The 25,638-nt window shown below is 43.5% G+C and overlaps 1 protein-coding gene across 1 annotated transcript in view; it reads right to left on the reverse strand.

Annotated features, from left to right (window-relative positions):
* Nucleotides 1–14,352: 14,352 nt before the first annotated feature.
* Nucleotides 14,353–25,638, reverse strand: part of LOC142596486 (protein Hook homolog 3-like) — a 133,831-nt gene continuing 122,545 nt past the window's right edge. The window contains exons 17-22 of the mRNA XM_075725608.1: nt 22,935–22,969; nt 21,975–22,057; nt 19,296–19,396; nt 18,071–18,175; nt 17,870–17,941; nt 14,353–14,493 (exon numbers count right to left, since the gene is read on the reverse strand). Coding sequence (XP_075581723.1) covers nt 14,353–14,493; nt 17,870–17,941; nt 18,071–18,175; nt 19,296–19,396; nt 21,975–22,057; nt 22,935–22,969 — 537 coding nt within the window. The remainder of the gene's footprint in view (nt 14,494–17,869; nt 17,942–18,070; nt 18,176–19,295; nt 19,397–21,974; nt 22,058–22,934; nt 22,970–25,638) is intronic.

Below are 25,638 nucleotides of genomic sequence, written 5' to 3' on the forward strand. Positions count from 1 at the left end.
TTCCCCAGGGCTCAGTTTTGGGGCCAGTCTTGTTTAACACCTTTATCAATGATCTGGATGAGGGGATTGAGTGCGCCCTCAGTAGGTTTGCAGATGACACCAAGTTGGGTGGGAGTGTCGATCTGCTCGAGGGTAGGATGGCCCTGCAGAGGAATCTGGACAGGCTGGACTGATGGGCTGAGGCCAACTGTATGAGATTCAACAAGGCCAAGTGCCGGGTCCTGCACTTGGGTCACAACAACCCCATGCAATGCTACACGCTTGGGGAAGAGTGGCTGGAAGACTGCCTGGCCAAAAAGGACCTGGGGGTGTTGGTGGACAGCCAGCTGAACAAGAGCCAGCAGTGTGCCCAGGTGGCCAAGAAGGCCAACAGCATCCTGGCTTGTGTCAGGACTAGTGTGGCCAGCAGGAGCAGGGAGGTGATTGTCCCCCCTGTACTTGGCACTAGTGAGGCTTCACCTGGAATACTGTGTCCAGTTTTGGGCCCCTGAATACAAGAAAGACATTGAGTTGCTGGAGCGTGTCCAGAGAAGGGCAACGAAGCTGGTGAAGGGTCTAGAGAACAAGTATTATGAGGAGCGGCTGAGGGAAAGGGATTGTTTAGGCTAGGGAAGAGGAGGCTGAGGGGAGACCTTATTGCTCTCCACAACTACCTAAAAGGAGGTTGCAGCGAGGTGGGTGTTGGTCTCTTCTCCCAAGTACCTAGCTATCGTGGTTTAGCCCCAGCCAGCAACTAAGCACAACGCAGCCGCTCGCTCACTCCCCCTGCCCCGGTGGGATGGGGGAGAGAATCAGAAGAGTAAGAGTGAGAAACACTCCTGGGTTGAGATAAGAACAGTTTAATAATTGAAATAAAGTAAAATAGTAATGATAATAGTAACAATAAAATAATAATAATAATAATATACAAAGCAAGTGATGCACAATGCAATTGCTCACCACCCGCCGACCAATACCCAGACAGTTCCCGAGCAGTGATCGCTGCTCCCCGGCCAACCCCCCCCAGACCCACCCAGGTGGGTGTTGGTCTCTTCTCCGAACTAGTTAGCGATAGGACAAGAGGAAATGGGCTCAAGCTGCGTCAGGGGAGGTTTAGATTGGATATTAGGAAAAATTTCTTCACAGAAAGAATAGTCAAGCATTGGAACAGGCTGCCCGGAGAGGTGGTGGAGTCACCATCCCTGGAAGTGTACAAAAAACGGGTAGACGTGGCAATTTGGGACATGTTTTAGTGGGCATGGTGGCATTGGGTTGATGGTTGGACTGATGATCTTAGAGGTCCTTTCCAACCTTAATGATTCCTAGTTTTTACTTTCATTAAAAAATAATCCAGCCACCACGCCAGGCAACATGAAATTATGACTCTACCCTTAACTGGTTTAGCGGTGGACTTGGTAGTGTTAGGTTAATGGTTGGACTGGATGATCTTAAAGGTCTTTTCCAACCTAAACGATTCTATGATTCTATTATTCTATGGTCTCTGGTGACCCATGGGAACAGGGTATCATTTCACTCCCCTTCCTCATATGTGCCAATCAGCAACAGATATGAAGCCTTGGCAGTGGACAAAACCAATGAGCAAGATTCACAGAAACCACACCAGCAGCACATACTAAAACCTGCAAAAGGAAGCAGCGAGTACTAGTAGTGGGTGACTCTCTGCTGAGAGGCACTGTGGCACCCATCCGCCGGCCTGATATACAGTCAAGGGAAGTTTGCTGCTTGCCAGGAGCCAAGATCTGGGATGTCACAGAGAGACTGCCACAACTGGTTGAAAGCAGAGGCTACTATCCCCTACTTCTTTTCCATGTGGGCACCAATGACATGGTAAAGCAAAATCTGGACAAGATCAAGCAGGACTTCAGAGCCCTGGGGGCCCACGTGAAAGGGACAGGTGCCCAAGTGATCTCTTCTGTCTTGCCAGTCAGAGATAGGGGTGCAGGCCGAAGTCGATGCATCATGCAGATCAATACCTGGCTGTGTGGCTGGTGGTGTCACCAGGGCTTTGGTTTCTGTAGACACACGATGTTCTTCAGTGAATACAGCCTATTGGGAAGAGATGGAATCCACCTATCTAGAAGAAGCAGGAGAATCTTCGCTAGCAGATTGGCTGACTTTAGTGAATTGTACTTTAAACTAACGAACTTGCGGGGGGTAGGGGCCACAGCTATGACACCTGTATATCCATAAGCAACAGGGTGGATGAGCCACTACTACCACAGTAGTGAGGAACACTCCACAACCCTCTCCAAAGGCAAGAACCCGAAGTCCAGCCTCCTCAAGTGCATGTATACTAGTGCATGTAGTCTGGGCAACAAACAGGAGGAAATGGAGCTCCACACCCAGTCTGAGAGTTATGATGTCATAGGAATCACAGAAACCTAGTGGGAAAACTCACATGACTGGAAGACCACAATGCATGGCTACAAACTCTTTTGGAAACATAGGAAGGGAAGAAGAGGAGCCGGAGTTGCACTTTATGTAAAAGAGAAATTTGAGTGTATGGAGGTGAGCTCTGAAGACCACGAAAGTTCTACTGAATGCCTTTGGATCGAGATTGGAGGGATCGTCACCAAGGGGGATCTTATGTTAGGTATCTGTTACTGACCTCCCAATGAGGATGACGAGGATGACGAAACCTTACTTTGGCTGCTCAAGAAAGTCTCGGGCCAACAGAACCTGGTCCTCATGGGTGACTTAAATTACCTGGACATTTGTTGGGAAAACAACACAGCAGCGCACAAGTCGTCCATCAGGTTCCTGGAACGCATTGAGGACTGCTTCCTGCTACAGATGCTAGACATGCCGACTAGGAATGGTGCATTGCTAGTTTTACTGCTCACAAACCAAGAAGACTTACTTGACAACGTAACTACCAATGGTAGCCTTGGATACAGCGACCACAACACTGTGGAGTTTAAGATCCTGCTGCACATGCTGAAGACCAGTAGTAGGACAAAGATCCTGGATTTTAGAAGAGCCAACTTGAAGATGCTCAGAGCCCGGCTGCAAGGGATTCCATGGGAAGCATCCATGGAGGGCAAAGGAGCTTGTGAGTGCTGGGAGTTATTCTAGAAACAGCCTCCTGAAAGCACAAGAACAGTCCATGCCCTACAAAGGGAAAGGAAGAAGGCAGAACAAGAGGCCACCCTGGCTTAACAAAGAGCTTTTGGGTGTGCTTAAAAGCAAAAAAGAAGCATACCGGCTATGGAAAGGTAGCCAAATAGCCATTGAGGACTACAAGAACGTTGCTAGGGCATGCAGAGATGCAGTCAGGAAGGCTAAGGCTCAGCTAGAACTGAAATTGGCCAAAGATGTCAGGTACATGAGCAGTAAGCAGAAGCACAGGGAAGACAGGGAGTGCGAGCAGGAGATAGACTGGTGGAGCCGCACCCTGCCGTCCCTGGGGCCAGGGCAGCAGGCGGAGGCCCCACAAGGAGCGGAGGATCCCCTGCCCTCTTGCCGGCAAGCAGAAGGAGGGGATCCAGGAGACGGGGGGGAATGGAAACAGGTCCCTGCCCGGGGAGGCAGGCGAATCCCCTCCCGGCCTCCCTCACCTCCCCAGCTGCCCCTACACAACAGATACGGGGCTCTGGAGGTTGAGGGCCAGGCAAGCGGGGAGGGAGGTGTAGGGGAAGGTCCAGCCAGGGGGTTGCCGAGGGTCAGTCAGTCACCCCCACGGATTACGACTGCCCCTGTTAAGAAAAAAAGGAGGGTGATTGTGGTGGGGGATTCCCTCCTGCGGGGAACTGAGGGCCCGATCTGCCGCCCGGACCCATCCCACAGGGAAGTCTGCTGCCTCCCTGGGGCCCGGGTTAGGGACATTACGAGGAAACTGCCTGACCTCGTGAGGCCCTCCGATTATTACCCACTGCTGGTTATACAGGTGGGCAGTGACGAGATTGCAGAGAGAAGTCCTAGGCCAATGAAGAGGGACTTCAGGGCACTGGGGCGATTGCTCGCAGGATCGGGAGCACAGGTTGTGTTTTCCTCTATCCCGTCAGTGGCAGCAAGGAACACTGAAAGGAATGGGAAAACTCACCTGATTAACAGGTGGCTCAGAGGCTGGTGCCATCGCTGGAATTTTGGGTTCTTCGATCACAGGGAGGTCTACACGGCACCGGGCCTGCTGGCGGCTGATGGAGATCGGCTGTCTCCAAGGGGGAAAAGGATTCTCGCCCAAGAGTTGGCGGGACTCATTGAGAGGGCTTTAAACTAGGTTTGAAGGGGGAAGGGGATATAAACAGGCCCGCTAGTAAGGAGCCCAGGGGCGGCATGGCAACATTGGGGGCAAAATCGACAGCCCAGCTTAAGTGCATGTACAGCAATGCACGTAGCATGGGCAACAAACAGGAGGAGCTGGAGGCCCTTGTGCAGCAGGATGGCTATGACATAGTCGCCATCACGGAAACGTGGTGGGACGACTCTCATGACTGGAGTGCTGCACTGGAGGGCTATAAGCTCTTCAGAAGGGATAGGCAGGGTAGGAAAGGCGGTGGGGTGGCTCTGTATGTTAGGGAGTGTTTCGACTGCATAGAGCTTGACAGTGGTGATGACAAGGTGGAATGCTTATGGGTAAGGATGAGGGGGAAGGCTGGAAAGGCGGATGTCCTGTTGGGAGTCTGCTATAGACCACCCAACCAGGAGGTGGAGGTAGATGAGGCATTCTATAAGCGGCTGGCAGAAGTGTCGCAATCGCTAGCCCTTGTTCTCATGGGGGACTTCAACTTGCCAGACATCTGCTGGAAATACCACACAGCAGAGAGGCAGCAGTCTTGGAAGTTCCTAGAGCATGTGGGGGATAACTTTCTAATGCAGCTGGTAAGCGAGCCTACCAGGGGAGGTGCCCCGCTTGACCTGCTGTTTACCAACAGAGAAGGGCTTGTGGGAAATGTCGAGGTCGGAGGCCGTCTCGGGCTTAGCGACCACGACATGATAAAGTTCTCAATTTTGGGTGATGCTAAGTGGAGGGGCACCAAAACTATTACCATGGACTTCCGGAGGGCAGACTTTGCCCTCTTCAGGACCCTGGTTGGGAAAGTCCCTTGGGAGGCGGTCCTGAAGGGCAAAGGGGTCCAGGAAGGCTGGGCCCTCTTCAAGAAGGAAGTCTTAAGGGCGCAGGAGCGGGCTGTCCCCGTGTGTCGTAAGACCAACCGGAGGGGAAATCGACCGGCCTGGCTGAATAGGGAGCTTTTGCGGGGACTCAGGGAAAAAAGGAGAGTCTACCGCCTTTGGCAGAAGGGGCGGGCAGCTCAGGAGGAGTACAGGGATCTTGTTAGGTCCTGCAGGGAGGAAATTAGAAAGGCAAAAGCCCAGCTAGAACTCAATCTGGCCAGTGCTGTAAAAGACAATAAAAAATGCTTTTATAAGTACATCAGCAATAAAAGGAGAGCCAAGGAGGATCTCCATTCTTTGCTGGATGTGGGGGGGAACATTGTCACCGAGGACAAGGACAAGGCTGAAGTACTTAACGCCTTCTTTGCCTCTGTGTTCAACAGCCAGACCGGTCATCCCCAGGGTACTCAGGCCCTTGAGCAAGAGGATAGGGATAGGGACCAGAATGGAGCCCTCACAGTCCAGGAGGAAGCAGTTAATGACCTGCTATGCCACCTGGACGCTCACAAGTCTATGGGGCCGGATGGGATCCACCCAAGAGTACTGAGGGAGCTGGCAGAGGAGCTTGCCAAGCCACTTTCCATCATCTATCAACAGTCCTGGTTAACAGGGGAGGTCCCTGATGACTGGAGGCTTGCCAATGTGACGCCCATCTACAAGAAGGGCCGGAAGGAGGACCCGGGGAACTACAGGCCTGTCAGCCTGACCTCGGTGCCGGGGAAGATTATGGAGAGGTTCATCTTGAGCGAACTCCACAGGCAAGTACAGGTCAACCAGGGGATCAGGCCCAGCCAGCATGGGTTCACAAAAGGCAGGTCCTGCTTGACCAACCTGATCTCCTTCTATGACCTGGTGACCCGCCTGGTAGATGATGGAAAGGCTGTGGATGTCATCTACCTCGACTTTAGCAAAGCTTTTGACACCGTCTCGCATAATATCCTCCTCGGGAAGCTGGCAGCTCACGGCTTAGACAGGCATACTCTTCGCTGGGTAAAGAACTGGTTGGGTGGCCGAGCCCAGAGAGTAGTGATAAATGGTGTTAAGTCCAGTTGGCGGCCGGTCACGAGCGGTGTTCCCCAGGGCTCTGTTTTAGGGCCAGTCTTGTTCAATATCTTTATCAATGATCTGGATGAGGGGATCGAGTGCACCCTCAGTAAGTTTGCAGACGACACCAAATTGGGTGGGAGTGTCGATCTGCTCGAGGGTAGGATGGCCCTGCAGAGGGACCTGGACAGACTGGATCGATGGGCCGTGGCCAACTGTATGAGGTTCAACAAGGCCAAGTGCCGGGTCCTGCACTTCGGTCACAACAACCCCATGCAACGCTACAGGCTTGGGGAGGAGTGGCTGGAAAGCTGCCTGGCCGAAAAGGACCTGGGGGTGTTAGTAGATAGCCGGCTGAACATGAGCCAGCAGTGTGCCCAGGTGGCCAAGAAGGCCAACAGCATCCTGGCTTGTATCAGGAATGCTGTGGCCAGCAGGAGCAGGGAGGTGATTGTCCCCCTGTACTCGGCGCTGGTGAGGCCGCACCTGGAATACTGTGTCCAGTTTTGGGCCCCTCACTACAAGAAAGACATTGAGGTGCTGGAGCGTGTTCAGAGGCGGGCAACGAAGCTGGTGAAGGGTCTGGAGAACAAGTCTTATGAGGAGCGGCTGAGGGAACTGGGGTTGTTTAGCCTGGAAAAGAGGAGGCTGAGGGGAGACCTTATCGCTCTCTACAACTACCTGAAAGGAGGTTGTAGTGAGGTGGGTGTTGGTCTCTTCTCCCAAGTAGCTAGCGATAGGACAAGAGGAAATGGGCTTAAGCTGCGCCAGGGGAGGTTTAGACTGGAAATTAGGAAAAATTTCTTTACGGAAAGGGTGGTCAGGCATTGGAACAGGCTGCCCAGAGGGGTGGTGGAGTCCCCATCCCTGGAGGCGTTTAAAAAACGGGTAGATGTGGCACTTCGGGATATGGTTTAGTCTGGTCTACCCTTGATTAGTCTAGAGTGGGCTTGGTAGTGTAGGTTAATGGTTGGACTGGATGATCTTAAAGGTCTTTTCCAACCTAGATGATTCTATGATTCTATGACAGAGGCCTGTTGCTAAACAGGGCAGGGAAGCTAGTCACTACCAGTGCTGACAAGGCAGAGGTTCTCAGTACCTTCTTTGCCTCTGTATTTACTGGCGTAGCTGGACCCCAGATCACAGGATCAAGTAGCTACAGCAACACATGTGTTGACCCACCAGTAGTGGAGGAAGGGCTGGTCTGCAGCCTCTTGCAAGGGCTCAACCCACATAAATCTACGGGAAGTGGCTGACAGTGTTGCGAGGCCACTGTCCATAATCTTTGAAAAGTTGTGGAGATCAGGGGATATCCCTGATGACTGGAAGAGGGCAAATGTCATACCCATCTACAAGAAAGGCCCAAAAGAGGACCCAGGAAACGACAGGCCCATTAGTCTTACTTCAGTCCCTGGGAAAGTAATGGGACAAATTCTCCTAGAAACTATCACAAGCCAAATGAAGCAGGTGACTGGGAAAAGCCAGCCTGGATTTACCAAGGGCAAATCATGCCTGACTAACCTGGTCACCTTCTACAGCAAAATAACATCTTCTGTCAACATGGGGAGAGCAGTGGATGTTGTTTCCCTGGACTTCAGCAAAGCATTCGACACTGTTTCCCACGGCCTTCTCCTGGACAAACTGGTAGGATACAGATTGGGTGGGTGGTCTGCAAGGTGGGTAGAAAATTGGCTAACAGGCCGCACTCAGGGGGTGGTGGTCAATGGTTTCTACTCAGGCTGGCAGCCTGTCACAAGTGGTGTCCCCCAGGAAGTGATACAGGGCCCCACGCTGTTCAACATCTTCATGAATGATCTGGATGATGGGATTGAAAGCACCTTTGCCATGTTTGCTGATGATGCTAAACTGGGTGGTGGACACTCCAGAAGGGTGAGACATCTTACAGAGATGGCTGGAAGGGTGGGCTAGCAAGAACAGTATGAAGTTTCACAAAGACAAGTGCAAAGTCCTGCACCTCAGTCAGAATAACCAAAATAAAACAAATAACAGGCTAGGATCTGTGTGACTGGGGAGCAGCCTTGCTGAAAGGGACCTGGGGGTCCTGGTGGACAACAAGCTGAACATGAGTCAGCAGTGCGCTGCTGCTGCAGCAACAAAGGCAAATCGGATCCCTGGCTGCATCCACAGGGGCGTTACTATCAGAGATAGAGATGTGATCATCCCACTCTACTCAGCACTTGTCAGGCTGCACCTGGAGTACTGTGTCCAGTTCTGGTCCCCACAGTTCAAGAAAGATGCGGTTCAGAGGAGGACCATGAAAATGATCAAAGGGCTGGAGAACCTGCCCTATGAGGAAAGACTGAAGGAGTTAGGTCTTTTTTCCCTGGAGAAGAGAAGGCTCAGAGAGGACCTCATCACAGTATTCCAGTACTTAAAGGGTGGCTACAAAGAGGACAGAGGCTCTCTCTTCACAACGAGCCCCATGGAGAAGACAAGGGGCAACAGGTGCAAGTTATAATGGGATAGGTTTCATCTCGATATAAGAAAAGAATTTTTTACAGTGAGAACAATAAGTCACTGGAACACCCTCCCCAGGGATGTGGTAGAGTCCCCATCAAGATGCAACTGGACAGGGTGCTAGGTAATCTCATCTAGGCTTCCTTTCCCATGAAAGGTTGGACAAGGTCATCTTTCAAGGTCCCTTCCAGCCTGGGCTATTCTATGATTCTGTGAATCCCATTCCATTAGCAAGGCCCAACAAATAGAGTGTGAAATCTGGGCCCTAAAGAAGAAAAGTATCTACTGGCCTCCACAGATGAGTGTTTCACTGCAGAATTTACCAAGAGTCCCTGCCAAGTCATCAGCTGTGGCTTGATACCAAAACAACTTGTTTGGGAAGCTGCCTTGGTTCTACTGCCATGTGTTCCTTTGATGTCCTGTGGGATTGCGTGCTTTGCCAAGTTTTCTAGGGCTGCACAGAATCATAGAACGGTTGAGGTTGGACGGGATCTCTGGGGTTCATCTTGTCTAACCACCCTGCTCAAGCAGTTGCCCAGAACCATGTCCAGACATGTTTTGAGTAGCTCCAAGGAGGGAGATTCTACAACCCCACTGGGCAAACTGTTCCAGTCTTCAACCACCCTCACAGTCAAGAAGAGTTTCCTTATGAAACTCTTGTCTTTCAGTTTGTGCCCATTGCCTCTTGTCCTGTCACTGGGAACCACTGAAAAAGAGCCTGGCTCCATCTTATTTGCACCCTCTCTTCAGATATTTGTACACATTGATGAGATTCCCTCTGGGCCTTCTCTTCTGTAGACTAAACAGCTCCAGCCCTCTCAGCCTTTCCTCATAGGACAGATGCTCTAGTCCCTTAATCATCTTCGTGGCCCTTGGTTGGACTCTCTCCAGTAGCAGAATGTCTCTCTTGTACTGAGGAGCCCGGAACTGGACACAATACTCCAGGTCGGGTCTCACCAGTGCAGACTAGAGGGGAAGGATCACCTTCTTCGACCTGCTGGCAACACTCCTCCTAATGCAGCCCAGGATACCATTTGCCCTCTTAGCAGCTGTCATGGTTTAACCCCAGCCAGCAACTAAGCACCACACAGCCGCTTGCTCACTCCCCCTACCCCGGTGGGATGGGGGAGAGAATCAGAAGAGTAAGAGTGAGAAAAACTCCTGGGTTGAGATAAGAACAGTTTAGTAATTTAAATAAAACAAAGTAAAATAGTAGTAGTAATAATAACAATATTATAATAATAGTAATAATAATATAGAAAGCAAGTGATGCACAATGCTATTGCTCACCACCTGCTGACCGATACCCAGACAGTTCCCGAGCAGCAATCGCTGCCCCCCGGCCAACTCCCCCCAGCTTATATACTGAGCATGACGTCATACGGTATGGAATAGCCCTTTGGTCAGTTTGGATCAACTATTCTGGCTGTGCCCCCTCCCAGTTTCTTGTGCACCTGTCAGAGCATGGGAAGCTGAAAAGTCCTTGACTAGCATAAGCAGTACTTAGCAACAACTAAAACATCAGTATGTTATCAACATTATTCTCATCCTAAATCCAAACCACAGCACTATGCCAGCTACTAGGAAGAAAATTAACTCTATCCCAGCTGAAACCAGGACAGTTGGGGAAAAAATTCTCCATAAGAGGAGTGAAATCCAGGTATTGTTTGCTTTGTAGGAAAAAAATTTGAAAGACACATTCAGGATATTCTTCTTCAGAATGACTAACCAAAGGAAAATAAAGTGGTAAGATAATATTTTCTAATTGCCATATCTACAAAGAAAACATCGAGTTAATCAAACCCGTCAAAAATCTTCCAGGAAGTTGCTAAGTGGACAGTATCATATACAAGAGGACTGAGAAAATGCAAAAGCTATTGGCACACATCAAAATACAGGGACCATTAAAATTGCCAAAACCCTCTTGAATTTTCTTGACAATGCTGTGGTATGTGCAAGCTAAGATGTTCATAAAAGAGCAACAGAAGTCGTCAACATTAATTCTTTCATACTCTAATGAATATAAAATTGCTAGTGTCCCTTAAATAGAAAGCTTCAGACAACTTTCAGAACAAGTTTTGTTACCATCTCCAGGTGACAACAGAACTGCAAAGGATTCCCAATTGCTTAACTCCAAGGAGATAAAAGTACCTGAGAGCTGATATGTACTTATGTAATTTTAAAATATTTATAGCTGCGTGCTCTGATATTTTCCTTTGCACTATAAGTGGGATACATATTACCTTTACATTAGATTATTATATTTTGTAGAGCACTTGGAAAATATACAGCATGATACAAGTGGTAAGTGTTGCTATCAGGAAAACAGAGATCATTAATATTCTTTCTTATGATGCCTAATTATATATACAATAGTACCTCAACTCCTCATGGAAGTATACAAACTGGACTGCATACATTCTTGAAGATCAGAAACTAAGCTCCAGCTGCTGGACCATAAACACATTTGTGTGTTTAACTGTTAGCATTAATTGGTATTTAATTCCAGTCTCTGGGAAAGATTCAGCCAGCCAGATCCCAGGAACAGTACTTAGGAATGGCAGTATGTGCTCTTATGAACTATCCACCATTTCTCTCTAACATCTCCCTGCAGGTTTTTTTTTCTTTTTCTTTCTTTCTTTTATTTTTTCTCTCTTCTTTTTCTAAGTTTATCAGGACAGCACATAATGTTGATTTAATAACTAATCATTACAGTTTTGATGTAATTAGTCTTCTGCGCCCCATAAGAAACCCTCTCAAAAATTTATAAGTAGTTATTGTATTGGGAAAATCTGTTTTTCAGCTTTTTTGCTTATATTCTTTTATTACTCAAGATATGAAAAAGAGAGCGTACTCACTAGTAGTTCATCCATACAGCTGCTTACTCCTTGAAGTAACACTCTGAACTCTGTTTCTAATACCAAATTATTTCCAAAGCTACATAACTAGCAAGATTCCTTAACAGAAACGTAATGAAGTTGAATCCTTCCAATAAAGAAATGTTACAGGGAAGGTTCACTGATGCTCACCACCTGCACTGATGAAAACCATCCACACTCAGTAACTGATGTGTGCAACAAATATTAAGAGTGAATGCTTAAGAACAAAGAACGAAATCCTATAGGTTACCATTAAAACATAGAATAAATGACCTCCTGGAACTAACCAGACTATATTCTGTATTTAGAGAATTTTCTACAAGGTCCTAGCATACTTTTTAGAGGTTTAAATGTAACACAAATTCTGGGGAATACAGAATTTCTACAAATTTGGAAGTTCTCAGATAACAAAATATTTATTTGGTCTTACCTGACAATTCTTATGAGCAGCAGTGAAGCATAGATTCAATATTACTCTTTTTGCTCCTACATATACATTATCGCAAAGCTGAAGAGGATTTTTTTTCTTGGAGAGAACCCAGGAAAACACTATAGTATCTAATCTTGTGGGAAAAGGAGGAGGGGAAAAAACCTCAAAACAAGACAAAAGAACAGAGACCCAAGAGACAGAAAAGTAAAAGCCAGAAGGAAAGTTTCTAATGAATGTTTGTTCAGTGTATAACCTGTAAGGGCCTTTGTGACTGAAGCCTTAGCAAAATGGTAACACAAATGATAAAATAATAAGAGCAAGTGGTTTTATTCTAGTGTGGAGTTTCTTTTAGACATCAAATTAATGGCAATAGTAAACTGAATTAGTTGACAAATCAAGGAGATAAAACCTCCTATTAAAGTCTTGGTATCCCTTTCTCTCACAAATTGATTTTGGCAGTTTGGTAACAGACAAGAAGAGCCAGCCAGCCAGCCAAAAGTAAAGAGATAATTTTAAATATTCTTGGGTTTTTTTCCTTTGGATGATATATAAATGCTGTGTTGTCAATCAAGAATGTTAAATTCATTCAGAAAAAATGATTATATTTGCTCCTTTGCACAAAGAGCAATTGTGGTAGACAAACATATACATCAGTGATAAGACTTAAGAAGACATTGTTTGCATTGCTAGAAAAAAATGCAAATGAAAAAGAGTAAAAGTTCTTCAAACACATATTGAATGCAAGTTTTTAGCCTGGATTTGATATGAACAGCTGATGCTTTAAAACAGTTTCTATAAATGCCACTCATCTATACCTATCCTTTAATTCAAGCATGCTGGTTTTAAATGATCCTTTGCCTTTTCCCATGGCATATGTAGATTAAAATATATCTTGGGATGGTTAAAGTAAAAGCTATTGTGTGTTTTATCTGAAGGGGTATATCAAAAGTAAAAGCTTTCACTGGAGAAAGTATTAAAAAAATGTAAAAAAGATAAATTTATAGACTAGACCATGCATATTAGGAGCAAAACAGATTAAATAAAAAGTTCTTTAAGATGAAATTGCCACAAATTGCATGCATATGAAACTCTCCCCTGAGCAAATGTATTACAACCAATAATCAGATGTGCTTTGTATCCAGAACCATCAATTACTTGAAATAAATGATAGGGAGAGTTAAGAATTACTCAGAGGATGCTCAGAATTTTGTAGGACCAGGGCCTAAATTAATAATAGGCACCCTCATCCATTCCACTGACCAACAAAAAGGTGCTACAAGGGTGAGACATTATTAGACAGTTACATGTTTAAAAGGTAGTACAATAAACAAGTCAATTTTCAACAGTTAGCAACAAAGAAACTTGCCTCAAGAAGCTAGTACCATTAGTAAGGCAACTGATATAATCATCCTCTGAATTAATATGTTAAAAATAGATCTTTTAGTAGGGGATAACAATTTGACTATATTAACCTCCACACTACACATTTGGACCTCAATGGATTGATCCATTATGTACTGTTAGTCCATAATTACAAAAGTTAAAAACAAATACCTTCATTTAAATAAATGATGCTGTAGCATATTAAAGCATTTTGAATATTTTAAAACTTTATATTTATTTATTTATATGTGCATACACACACACACACAAACTTCAACATGAGTGGAACAAACCATTTGAAAACATTCACCTGTCAGCAAACATAACAGCAGCTGATAAACAAAAGCAGATAGGAACTATTTTTAGGAACTATTTTTCTTTAAAAGAAAGCCTGCAAAAATTCCACTTCTCTACTAAATGCCAAGCATCAAGAATAAGATCAACCTCTGTATATAGGAGAAGATGGGTGGCGGGTTAGGGGGGGTTTGTTTGTTTTAGGGTTTTGTTTGGGGGGGAATTGTTTGCTTTCTGCTTTTTTTAACTCATAATCATCCTAAATGAGATAGCAAAGGATGTGGCTAGGCTACTCTCATTGCCAATATTAAGTTTTTTGGCTGCAAATACATTTCACAATAACATTATAGGATAATAATACATGTAGGCACAAATATATCAACTGTGACAAATTTGTTTTTGCTATACAGCCTATGTCAGGCTTTTCATACGAGATAAGGCTTCATAGAAATTTTAAAGACTCCATTATTATACATAATTTTCTAGATTTTTTTCAAAACTTTTGCACAATCAAAAAGGCAGTGAGAGTAAGTGACAGAGACTCCAAAAAACATGAACAAAATACATTAGAACAATGAGAAACCATGATAGACCCCCTTTTTGAACTGAGAAATAACAGTGGTTACAAGGGACAAAAAGATAGGATACTGGCTGAGTTTCCAGAAATGTCACGTGCAACAGAAGTGTCCTGGATCACAGGGCAATTTTCTTTCTAAAGGCAAGGCTTCTTTACCTTGCTGTTGCTGGCTGGACATAACCAGGGTAAGATCTCCTTGTGCTTGTGGCTTGCCTTTGTCTAGCCAGGAAGGACTGTCCTGAGCCTGTACTAGCCAGCCTGTCTTCTGCTGCTTTTTTATGCAGAGTCATTCCCTATAAAGAGAAAGTTATCAGTGAATACCAATAAATAACGATGAACAACAATTTATTATTTCTTCTTCACAAATACAAGCTAACCTGGTTTGAATTTCAAGCATTATGTTTTCAAGAATGAGGTTAAGACATTCTTCCTGAGCCTTTTCAATGAGTTTACTTTTTATCATCATGCAAGTTTGCAGTAATTCTTGAGAAAAAGGACTTCCAATGTCCCAGGACTTGAACGTGTATTTCCACACATGAACACATGGTGCTATGACAAACCTTTTGGAAAGCGCCCCCCCCCCCCCCCCCCCAAGTTGAGCTAGATGAGTATTTCTCAATTATATTCACCCTCTGTGAAAATACTAACTTAATAGAAGTGGTTGGAGTATATTTTGGTGCTGGTGGATACCAAGTTGAACGTGAGCCAGCAATGCATGCCTGTGCTAAAGAACGCAAACAGCATCCTGGGTTGCATAAGGAAGAGTGCTGCCAGCAGGTGGAGGGAGGTGATCCTTCTACTCTACTCAGCACTGGTGAATCCACATCTGGAGTCCTGTGTCCAGTTATGGGCTCCCCAGTACAAGAGAGACATGAACATGCTGGAGACAGTCCAGAAAGGGGCCACAAAGATGATTAAGGGACTGGATCATCTTTCATACAAGGAGAGGCTGAGAAAGCTGGGATTGTTTAGCCTGGAGAAGAGAAGGCTCAGGGGGAATCTCATCAATACCTGAAGGGAGGGTCCATAGAAGAGGGAGCCAGGCTCTTTTCAGTGGTGCCCAGTGACAGGACAAGAGGCAATGGGTACAAACGAAAACACAGGAGGTTCCATCTGAACATAAGAACACTCTCCTTGACTGTGAGGGTGGTTGAACACTGGAACAGGTTGCTCAGAGAGGTTGTGGAGCCTCCATCCTTGGAGAGATTCAAAAGCCCTCTGGACATGATCCTGGGCAACCATCTCTAGGTTGCTCTGCTTGAGCAGGGTGGTTGGACCAGATAATCTCCAAAGGCCTTTCCAACCTTAGCTATTCTGTGATTCTCTGTTTCTGAAAGAATCTGTGTCTTTAGCAGAAGTTAGGAGCTATGAAAAATTCCCACTGTTGAATGGCAGGGAAAAGAAGAAAATCACATACTGACTGGAAGACCCTGACCAGTATGAGATGATGGAAGCTATGGTGGGCTGTGGATAAAATCAGAGACTAACTAAAAGGAAGAAGCAGGTGAAGCTATCACTAATCATCTTCATCCACGTGACAGTCAGGCTACTGAACTACATCTCTCAGCTCAGCCTTGCCTTCTGCTTACCAGTGGGACCAACATTATGTAGTTGGAAAAGGGCACCAGGTCACCTGAAAGTGCCTTCAATACCAAAAAGATTCAAATGCTTTTAAATAGAGCCATTTTACTCTCCTACTCATGAACATAGCAGGAACATAAAACAGCAAGAAGGAAACTCTTCCAAGGGAAGACAGAATGAAATGATTTAACACCTATGATGAAACAGATGCATGTTACAGGGGGAGGTCAGGGACTCCTATCAGGAGAGCAGTATCAAAACAGCCTGTGGTGGGTTGACCCTGGCTGGATGCCAAGTGCCCACCAAAGCCACTCTATCACTCCCCTCCTCAGCTGGACAGGGGAGAGAAAATATAATGAAAGGCTCGTGGGTCGAGATAAGGACAGGGAGAGATCACTCAGCAATTACTGTGGCAGGCAAAACAGACATGACTTGTGGAAATTAGTTTAATCTTATTACCAATTAAAATCAGAGTAGGATAATGAGAAATAAAAACTAAATCTTGGAACACCTTCCCCCCACCCCTCCCTTCTTCCCGGGCTCAACTTCACTCCTGATTTTCTCTACCTCCTCCTCCCCCAGCAGTGCAGGGGGACAGGGAATGGGGGTTGCAGTCAGTTCATCACGTTGTCTCTGCCGGTCCTTCTGTCTCAGGGGGAGGACTCCTCACACTCTTCCCCTGCTCCAGCATGGGGTCCCTCCCACAGGAGACAGTCCTCCATGAACTTCTCCAACGTGGGTCATTCCCATGGACTACAGTTCTTCATGAACTGCTCCAGCGTGGGTCCCTTCCACGGGGTGTAGTCCTTCAGGAATGGACCGCTCCAGCGTGGGTCCCCCACGGGGTCACAAGTCCTGCCAGCAAACATGCGTGGGCTCCTCTCTCTCCACGGGTCCTCAGGTACTGCCAGGAGCTTGCTCCAGCATTGGCTTCTCACAGGGTCACAGCCTCCTTCAGGCATCCACCTGCTCCAGCGTGGGGTCCTCCATGGGCTGCAGGTGGATATCTGCTCTGCTGTGGTCTCTCCATGGGCTGCAGGGGGAAAACCTGCCTCACCATGGTCTTCAGCATGGGCTGCAGGGGAATCTCTGCTCCGGCCCCTGGAGCACCTCCTCCCCCTCCTTCTTCACTGACCTTGGTATCTGCATAGTTGTTCCTCTCACATATTCTCACTCCTCTCTTTGGCTGCAGTTGTGCAGGGGTTTTTTAACCCTTTCTTAAATATGTTATCACAGAGGCACTACCACTGTCCTTGATTGGCTCGGCCTTGGCCAGCGGCAGGTCTGTCTTGGAGCTGGCTGGCATTGGCTCTATCAGACATAAGGGAAGCTTCTAGCAGCTTCTCACAGAAGCCACCCCTGTAGCCCCCCCACTACCAAAATTTTGCCACGCAAACCCAATACACAGCCACACCCTATCAAAGGTAAGTCTTGAGCACATTTGCTGAAGGTGAACAATTCCCTACAAAAAGGTCCAATACTGTGTGATTGATATACAATTCCCTTATGCTTTGAACAGTGTAAGTGAGGCTTGACCCTGCACTCTCACCCATTTTCATATGTAGTGAACAGAATGAAAGAACCAAATACATATAGCTTGGTAAATGCCACAAGAAGAGTATCAGGTGTGCACAAAACTACCTGCATTGTCAGTCTAATGAAACAGAAACAAGCAGAAGACTGGAGAGGGGGCAAAGAAGAGAATTAATTTGAGTATTAGAAGACAGTATAACTAAAGGTCTGAAATTACAAAAAAGGAAAAACTGAGGCTTCCTTTCCCCCCCCCATAAAGTGATGCTTCAGGTTTTGAAACTTGAAAATAACAACCACTTTGGTTTCTATATTCTGAACTGAGGCTTACTTTGCTGTTTTTCAGTATGAACTCTGTCAAGCCTTTTACAAGTTTTTTGTTTTCCAGTAGGGGTTAAGTGTTATATAATGATAACTAAATGAGAATGCTTTCATCTGCATATGTATTTGAAAGTACTTTACACACAAAAATATTATAAATAAACGAAGACCTTGATAAACACCACAGAAACAACTAAGATTAACCTTTTTATCATTTTTAAGTTTGGAGATTCTTACCATAGTGTACCAGGCACTAACAATAAACTTCTCTTCCATTTCTCTTTGACTCTTTGTTTTTTCATATTCTTTCTAAAACAAAACAAACCCATATATTTAAAAATGTTTAACTGCAGAGAACAGTAAATATTAGAGAAGCACAGTCTATACCCAAAAATGAGGAAACGCAAAAGATCTACTGGGATACATGGAGATGATTACCTCTAATGAATGGAACATTCTGTCACGTTCCTGCAACTGATTTTTCAGTGCCTGAATCTCAGGAGCTGCACCCTGGTTTTGTTTAGGATCTAAGGTGCGGATAACCTGTGAGAGGAAAAGCACAGTTTGTTTTTAATTCAATGTTGGAAAAGGCATCAAGGCATTATAACCACATAAGGAAGATTAAGAGACATAGAAGTGATTTAAAACATGTAGATATAATAAAGTAAAATGACATTTTAAAATGTCAAACAAAAGAATGCTTAATTTTAAAAGGCTGACATATAATACAGACACATCTCTCCCCTAATAAGACAGAGGCTCTAAACTGTCAACCAGGATGATGGAGACTATCTCTAAACAACAATCATGAAGAGTCACACATCATCTGAAATGTGTTCTAACAGGACTGTCAAACAAAAGTGTTGATAGGAGGAAGCAAGATCTTGGAGGTTCAATATCTTGGACACAAGGAAGCAGTTCCTACCCCCATTCTGCGCTGCCATGGGGCTAGAGCATGTGAAACTTTTCCTTGAAGCCTTTTTCTCTTTATAGTCAAGGTTTACCTATCTGTTACCCCCAACTCACTCCTCACTGTGAACTCAAGCACTACTTCTATCTGGAAAGAGGCTGTGATTCAGGAATCTGGAGTACCAGTAATGCAAATTTTAGAAGGTTCTGCTACAACCAAGAAGAATCCATGTGTGATGTGCATGTGTGATGAAGTTTCTGCCACTAAGTAAGATGAGGGGAACAACTAACTACATTCTTATGTGGCACCCATCAGAGGCAGCATTTGAGTGCTAACATATATTCAAGAATGATTCCAGTAAAGGCCGAGGTTTTTAAATTTGTCCTAGAAAATAGCTGAAATACTTTTTAAAAACATGAGCCCTAGCATGGACATGACTTCAACCAAACTGCATCACTCACTGATGAGCCTGGAAGAACTTCCACCAAGAAACAGGTTATCATAACATCAGGAAGGGGTTAACACCATCTCTGTGTTATCCACCTGCACTTGTGACTCTTAAGGAGTTTTGTCTGGGTAACTCTAATATAAATCTGTATCAGTGGGGTACATATGTGTACAGAAGTAGTACAAAGGGTTTTGGTTAGATAGTAGTCACAAGTACAGATACTTAATTTAGTTTTATTCCTACAGAGTGAAAATGTGGTACAGCCTGTTAGGGGAGGAGTGTTAACTTGGAACCCAGACACTTACACTTTTGGCCTTTTCCAAATACTTTTTGTATCGTTCTTCCATTTGCTTCATTTCTTCATCTTTTTTCCGCAAAGCTTCTTGCAATTCTTCAATTTTGAGTGCTTTATGTCAGGATTAGAGGATAAAATAATTACATTAAATTTATTTACATGCATTTAAACAGACATTAAACCCACAGCTAGGACTTCATTTCAGTTAAGAAAAGCTTACATAAGGAATGAAAAATGCTTATTGATGCAGTGGACACAATAAGTTTAATTCAAAACCTCAGAAACGCATATGAAAAATGGTATATTGTAGGTCAAATGAACAGAAGTTTAACAGCCCTAAGCGACAAACAAGACACTTGCTCATATCTGCCCAAAGGTAGCAATGCACAAAATTCTTCAAAATTGTAACATGAAAACACTCCAATTATGTTTTCTTCACATCATCCCCAAGAAGTGATGCAGACCAACAGGACAGTTTCACTGTACATCCAATTTCCTGTGTTGATTTAAGAATGTGCCAACCACTACTACTTGTGCAAGCTATACATCCTACTTGCATCTCAGAGAAAGATCAAATTTGTCACCATCGATCAAAAAGTATATAACATTGGTGTCTGGTTCTCAGACAATGATAAATATTTGACAACTCTTAATCTATCTGATTTGTAACCTAATTTTTCAATTTTCATTTATGTTTATCTTATTTACAATTTTCTCTCTAAGCATAAGGAAAACACTAAGATGATGACTGGGTAAGATTTATTCTGCTGACCTGTTACAGAACCAATTGCAGGTATTCATCCAGACTATAGAATCTGTTTTTCAAAATTTTGTATAATTCTGGCACAAACTTCTTGGCCATAATTCAGTCCAGTTAAAAGAATCCAAAGAAACAACCCCCACACCATTTATCCTATTCATGGAAAGAAAGGAAGAAGTATAACTACTTTAACTGTTTTTGTCATATCAAAATAGAAGCTTGGCCCAAGATTTTTCACAAACAACTTGCAATTCAAGTAAGCCAAGCAGAGAAGTCTGAATATGCTCTAAATTTAGAGGTTAGGGACTCAGAAAACCAGGCCCCTTTCTGCCCTGCTCCCCACAACTGAGGCATGTTAAGTATGGAAGGATTACATACTCATCAACTATACAGCTCCTGAACTTCATCTCCAGTTGTCTTATCATTTTCTAAAATGTGGAATTTTGTAACATGTAATATTGTTCTGTGGTTTTAACTGGAAACTAATGAAAATTTCTTGGATCTAAAATTTACCTAATGATTATATAATCATTAGGTAGCTGGAAAGCTCCCCAGCTGAAAAGGACCTGAGGGTGTTGGTTGACAGCCGGCTGAATATGAGCCAGCAGTGTGCCCAGGTGGCCAAGAAGGCCAACAGCATCCTGGCTTGTATCAGAAATAGCATGGCCAGCAGGACTAGGGAAGTGATCATCCCCCTGTACTCGGCACTGGTGAGGCCGCTCCTCAAATACTGTGTTCAGTTTTGGGCCCCTCACTATAAGAAAGACATTGAGGTGCTGGAGCGTGTCCAAAGAAGAGCAACAAAGCTGGTGAAGGGTCTAGCAAGCAAGTCTTATGAGGAGCAGCTGAGGGAACTGGGATTGTTTAGCCTGGAGAAGAGGAGGCTGAGGGGAGATCTTATCACTCTCTACAACTACGTGAAAGGAGGTTGTAGTGAGGTGGGTGTCAGTCTCTTCTCCCAAGTAACAAGTGATAGGATGAGAGGAAATGGCCTCAAGTTGTGCCAGGGGAGGTTTAGATTGGATATTAAGAAAAATGTCTTTACCGAAAGGGTTGTCAAGTATTGGAACAGGCGGCCCAGGGAAGTGGTGGAGTCACCATCCCTGGAGGTATTTAAAAGACATGTAGACGTGGCACTTAGGGACATGGTTTAGTGGTGGACTTGGTAGTTTTAGGACACGATGATCTTAAGGGTCTTTTCCAACCTAAATGATTCTATGATTCTATGATTCTTCTAATGAATGCCAAAATGATATTTAAATCTTCCCAGACCATTTAATGAATAGAATTGCTTTGGTGCTTCCAAGAGAAGCTGACCTTGCTACTTGACAAAAGTAAGAGACAATGTATTATTTACCAAGATTAGTCAGTATAAAAAAGGCAAATGCTGGTAGCCATCAGTGATGTACCCTTCAGTCATTTACAACTGGGTGCTGAGGTCTTGCTGTGATATGACCAAAATGGCCCAAAAAGCTACATTCTCATTGACCAGTGTCCAAAAACTTTCTATGGTTAAGTTATAGCACAATTCCACTCTGTAATCTGAAAACATATTGATGTAACATATATTGGGAGTTAAAATAACATGGAGATGGTAACAAGGACTTTTAAACATAAGATATTAGAAGACATAATACTATTTTCAGAAAACAACAGTTGTGAAGAACTGAGTTTAACTCACAGATGATCATCCTTTGCCATGGTGGGCTCTAAAATGTGATCTGCTGCATCTCAAGAATTAGTAGCATGTATTTGGTCATTATAGCTTTCAGAGTAATTAACACCACACATACCACTACCACTTGAAACATATGTTTTGTTTTTCTTACAGCTTTTATAGATATTAAATGAAATATTAATTAAAGATCATTCCCTGCATGCAAAACATTTTACAGGTAAAAGAAATGGAGTGCATATCAGAAAACTCACAACTGTTATTACATCTTGGTTCCAAATCCTCAATAATATCTCGTTTCTTCTGTAGCTCATTGTTAGCTTCATGGAGTTTCTCACTGTTACAAACCATAGAAGCACATATTATTTTTCCAATACTCTTATCCTCTTGAATGAACATTAAGTGATTAAAAAACCCAAACCCTCAGAGTATGGTATATTTCTGGGAGTATAGTTGACTTGGCTGTGAGGCATGAGGACAAATGACAAGCGGGTTGTCATTTTATAAACATGGGAATGTTTATCAAATATACTAAAAAGCATTACTATATATGCAGAGTTATAAAACCAGACAGCTCCATTCTCGGCCCAGAATTATATACTTACTTTAGAATTTACAATAAATTGTACAAAGCATATTTTAAGTGTATAATATCAATAGCTGTGATTTGGGAAGAATGGCTTAACCCCCCCCCCCAAATTTATAGAGAGACTATACTTTGTAGTAAGCCAGTTAACAAGCAAACAATTCTTTAAGTAAAACTTGCAGTTTAAAAAAAGTGTAAAATTAAGAGCAGTGCAGAAATAGTAGAACAGAAAGATCACACTCACTAAAATGTTATCTTTCATTCCATAATGTATACTAAAATGTAAAAATGTCAATATTGTTTATATTAAAATGTTTTCCTCAGAACAAAATTAATTATTCCTCTTAACTTAAGCTTTACACAATTTTAAATAAAGTTTTCTAACCACCAGAAAATGGTGACTCTTTCATAACTCCTTTTAATTTGGCAAAGGCTTTCCATAAGAAATTAAAATAATGCCTCAGTAACAGATTCTCTACATATTCCTGAGCTATCTGCATTTCTCTTTATATATCTTCCAAATGCACTACTGCCTTCCCACTGCTGCTAATGGCTAAGCACCTGCTAAGCATATGGAAAGCAGATCATTTCATATGGCAAGCAAAATATGGAAAGCTTTATTACTTACAGATGTTCTTCAAGTTTCTTTTGCAGAAGCAGCGACTAAAACAGGAAATTAAATGTGTCAGTTATTTTTATACGTTATGGTGCTTAGTATCATTTCAGTTATATTAAAATATATAATTTCACAATTATAACCAGAACATAGCCATTTAATTTCACCCATTTTTAGGTCATAATTGTATAACAGTTTTCTGTAGTAGTTGTCCTTTCCTTGATAGCTGTGGACTTTCCCAAAATCAGAATGCCTTATAACTTCACAAATATTTTCTTGGAATTGGATCAATATAGGAGAGATCCATTAATGACAAAATTGTATTTCAGTTGTTTTAATTGCTTTGTGATTCAGTACTTTTGTAGATTAGACTCAACAAATTTATTTAAAATTAGATAGTGGAAAATTTGCTTAAAGAGCTGTCCAATGCATCAAAGCAAATTCACATAAAGAGTTGAGGTAAAATTCTGTCCCCACAAAAATTAGATGGAGTAGAGTGCCACTGATCAGAGCACAGCAGAAAATTTATCCTCAATTGCTCTGCTTTTCTCTGGTTACACATCTTTCTTTGCCTACAAATATGTAAATATAATATACCTTATGGTGTTCTGATTTCTGGCTAAGTCACATTTAAATAAGCTCTTGGCGGGGGGGTGGGGGGGTGGGGAGCTTCAAAGTAAATATTAGTTTAATCATAAACTCACTTTATATACAGTGAGAATCTTTTAAAAAAAACATAAATGTCTATAAAGTAAAAGTAATGTTAAGTAAACAGAAAGCCATACTCACAATAGCCTTGAGCAGAAACCCATGCCAGGAAACAGAGATGACATATTAGCATAATGCAAAAACAGCAACCAACAGAAGAAACTATTTAGTAACTCATGAACAGAAAAGCTTAAAGCTATGCATTTTTTCCAGACATGCACATTTTTCTTACTTCTCTGTTCTCATCAAAAGTTTAATCCTGTCACATTTTTGGAGAGTTTAGGAAAGCTAGTAAAAATTATCCATACTGTGTTCAAGTCTATGAATGCTTTTCCACTTTCACGCATATGCAAACATCATACTCAAACCAAAATTTCAAAGGAAAGCAGTTGTTATGAAAAGTAATTTTAACATTGAAGTCCTGTTAGTAGCTGTACTGGTTTTGGCTGGGATAAAGCTAAATTTCTTCATAGTAGCTTGTATGGGGCTATGTTTTGGATTTGTGCTGGAAACAGTGTTGATGATACAGGGATGTTTTAGTTATTGCTGAGCAGTGCTTACACAGAGTCAAGGCCTTTTCTGCTTCTCACACCGCCCTGCCAGAGAGTAGGTTGGAGGTGCACAAAAAGTTGGGAGGGGACACAGCTGGGACAGCTGACCCCAACTGACCAAAGGGATATTCCATACCATATGATGTCATGCTTAGCAATAAAAGCTGGGAGAAGAAGAAGGAAAGGGCGGGATGTTCAGAGTGATGGCATCTGTCTTCCCAAGTAACCGTTATGCGTGATGGAGCCCTGCTTTCCTGGAGATGGCTGAACACCTGCCTGCCAATGGGAAGTAGCGAATGAACTCCTTATTTTGCTTTGCTTATACGCACAGCTTTTGCTTTACCTATTAAACTGTCTTTATCTCAACCCACGAGTTTTACCCTTCTGATTCTCTCCCCCATCCCACTACAGGGGGAGTGAGCAAGCAGCTGTGTGGTGCTTAGTTGCCTACCTGGGTTAAACCACAACAGTAGCAAAGCAGCAGACAATATGTAGCCTGTTGGGCTACAATCAACATGTAGAGATACATGTATTTTGATGGAGAGATTATGAATTGGTGTTATTTTCACATGGTTTAAATAAAAGACATTAAATATTGGATATTTAACCCAGACACTACCTTTTTGGTTTGCATTTGTCCAGTACCCATTATAGTGGAGTCCTAGTCTGTGACTGATACTCCAAAGTGCTATCACAATATAAAACAAAATCATCAACAAAATTACTTCATTGTTCTTCCTTTCCATGTTCTTTCAAGAAAAGTTTAAACACAAAGCCAATACAGACAATTTGTATGCAATCCAAGAAAAATTTTTAGCTGGAGTTTAAACACTTAAAAATATTGTTTTTAATCAGATTCCTGAGTTGTGTTGTTTGATTAGTTCAAAGTTGGATTGTCTTTTACACTATGAATAAAGAAGGTAAGAGGTAAAATAACCCAAGTGACCAAGGAGGTAACATAACTCAGTGACTCCACTGAATCCAGAGTTACAGAACTTTACAGTAGCTATGGACCTGCGGGTTTTGGCCATTTGTTTTTTTCCTTTTCCAGTTTTTCTAAGAAATATAGTAACAAATTACACACTCAGAGGAAGGAACACCCTGTTGGCTTCTCCCAAGGCTGTCCCAGGAGAGCATCAGCCCCATGGTCCAGGCATGGAATCCATCAAGATGAGTTAATGCTGGAGCACCTTTCGGACTGAGGGGGAGCTGCTGCCTAGGGGTATAAGACACATTATGGGGAAAAACATTTTGGGATTGCACAGGACTTATTATGGGATATTTAGGGGAGGAACCAAAGGCAGGAAAAGGAAGGGGTTTAAGTGATTTGGGGAGGAACAAGTATGGGAAAATAGAGGGTATGGAGATAAAATGGGCCTGTTTGTGTAAACAGTGGCTGATCAGTACACTTGTGTGGCCATGCCCTGTACCTGATCAGTACAGTTTGTGTTATCTTA

This window comes from Pelecanus crispus, chromosome W (genome assembly GCF_030463565.1).
Source record: "Pelecanus crispus isolate bPelCri1 chromosome W, bPelCri1.pri, whole genome shotgun sequence".
NCBI lineage: Eukaryota > Metazoa > Chordata > Aves > Pelecaniformes > Pelecanidae > Pelecanus > Pelecanus crispus.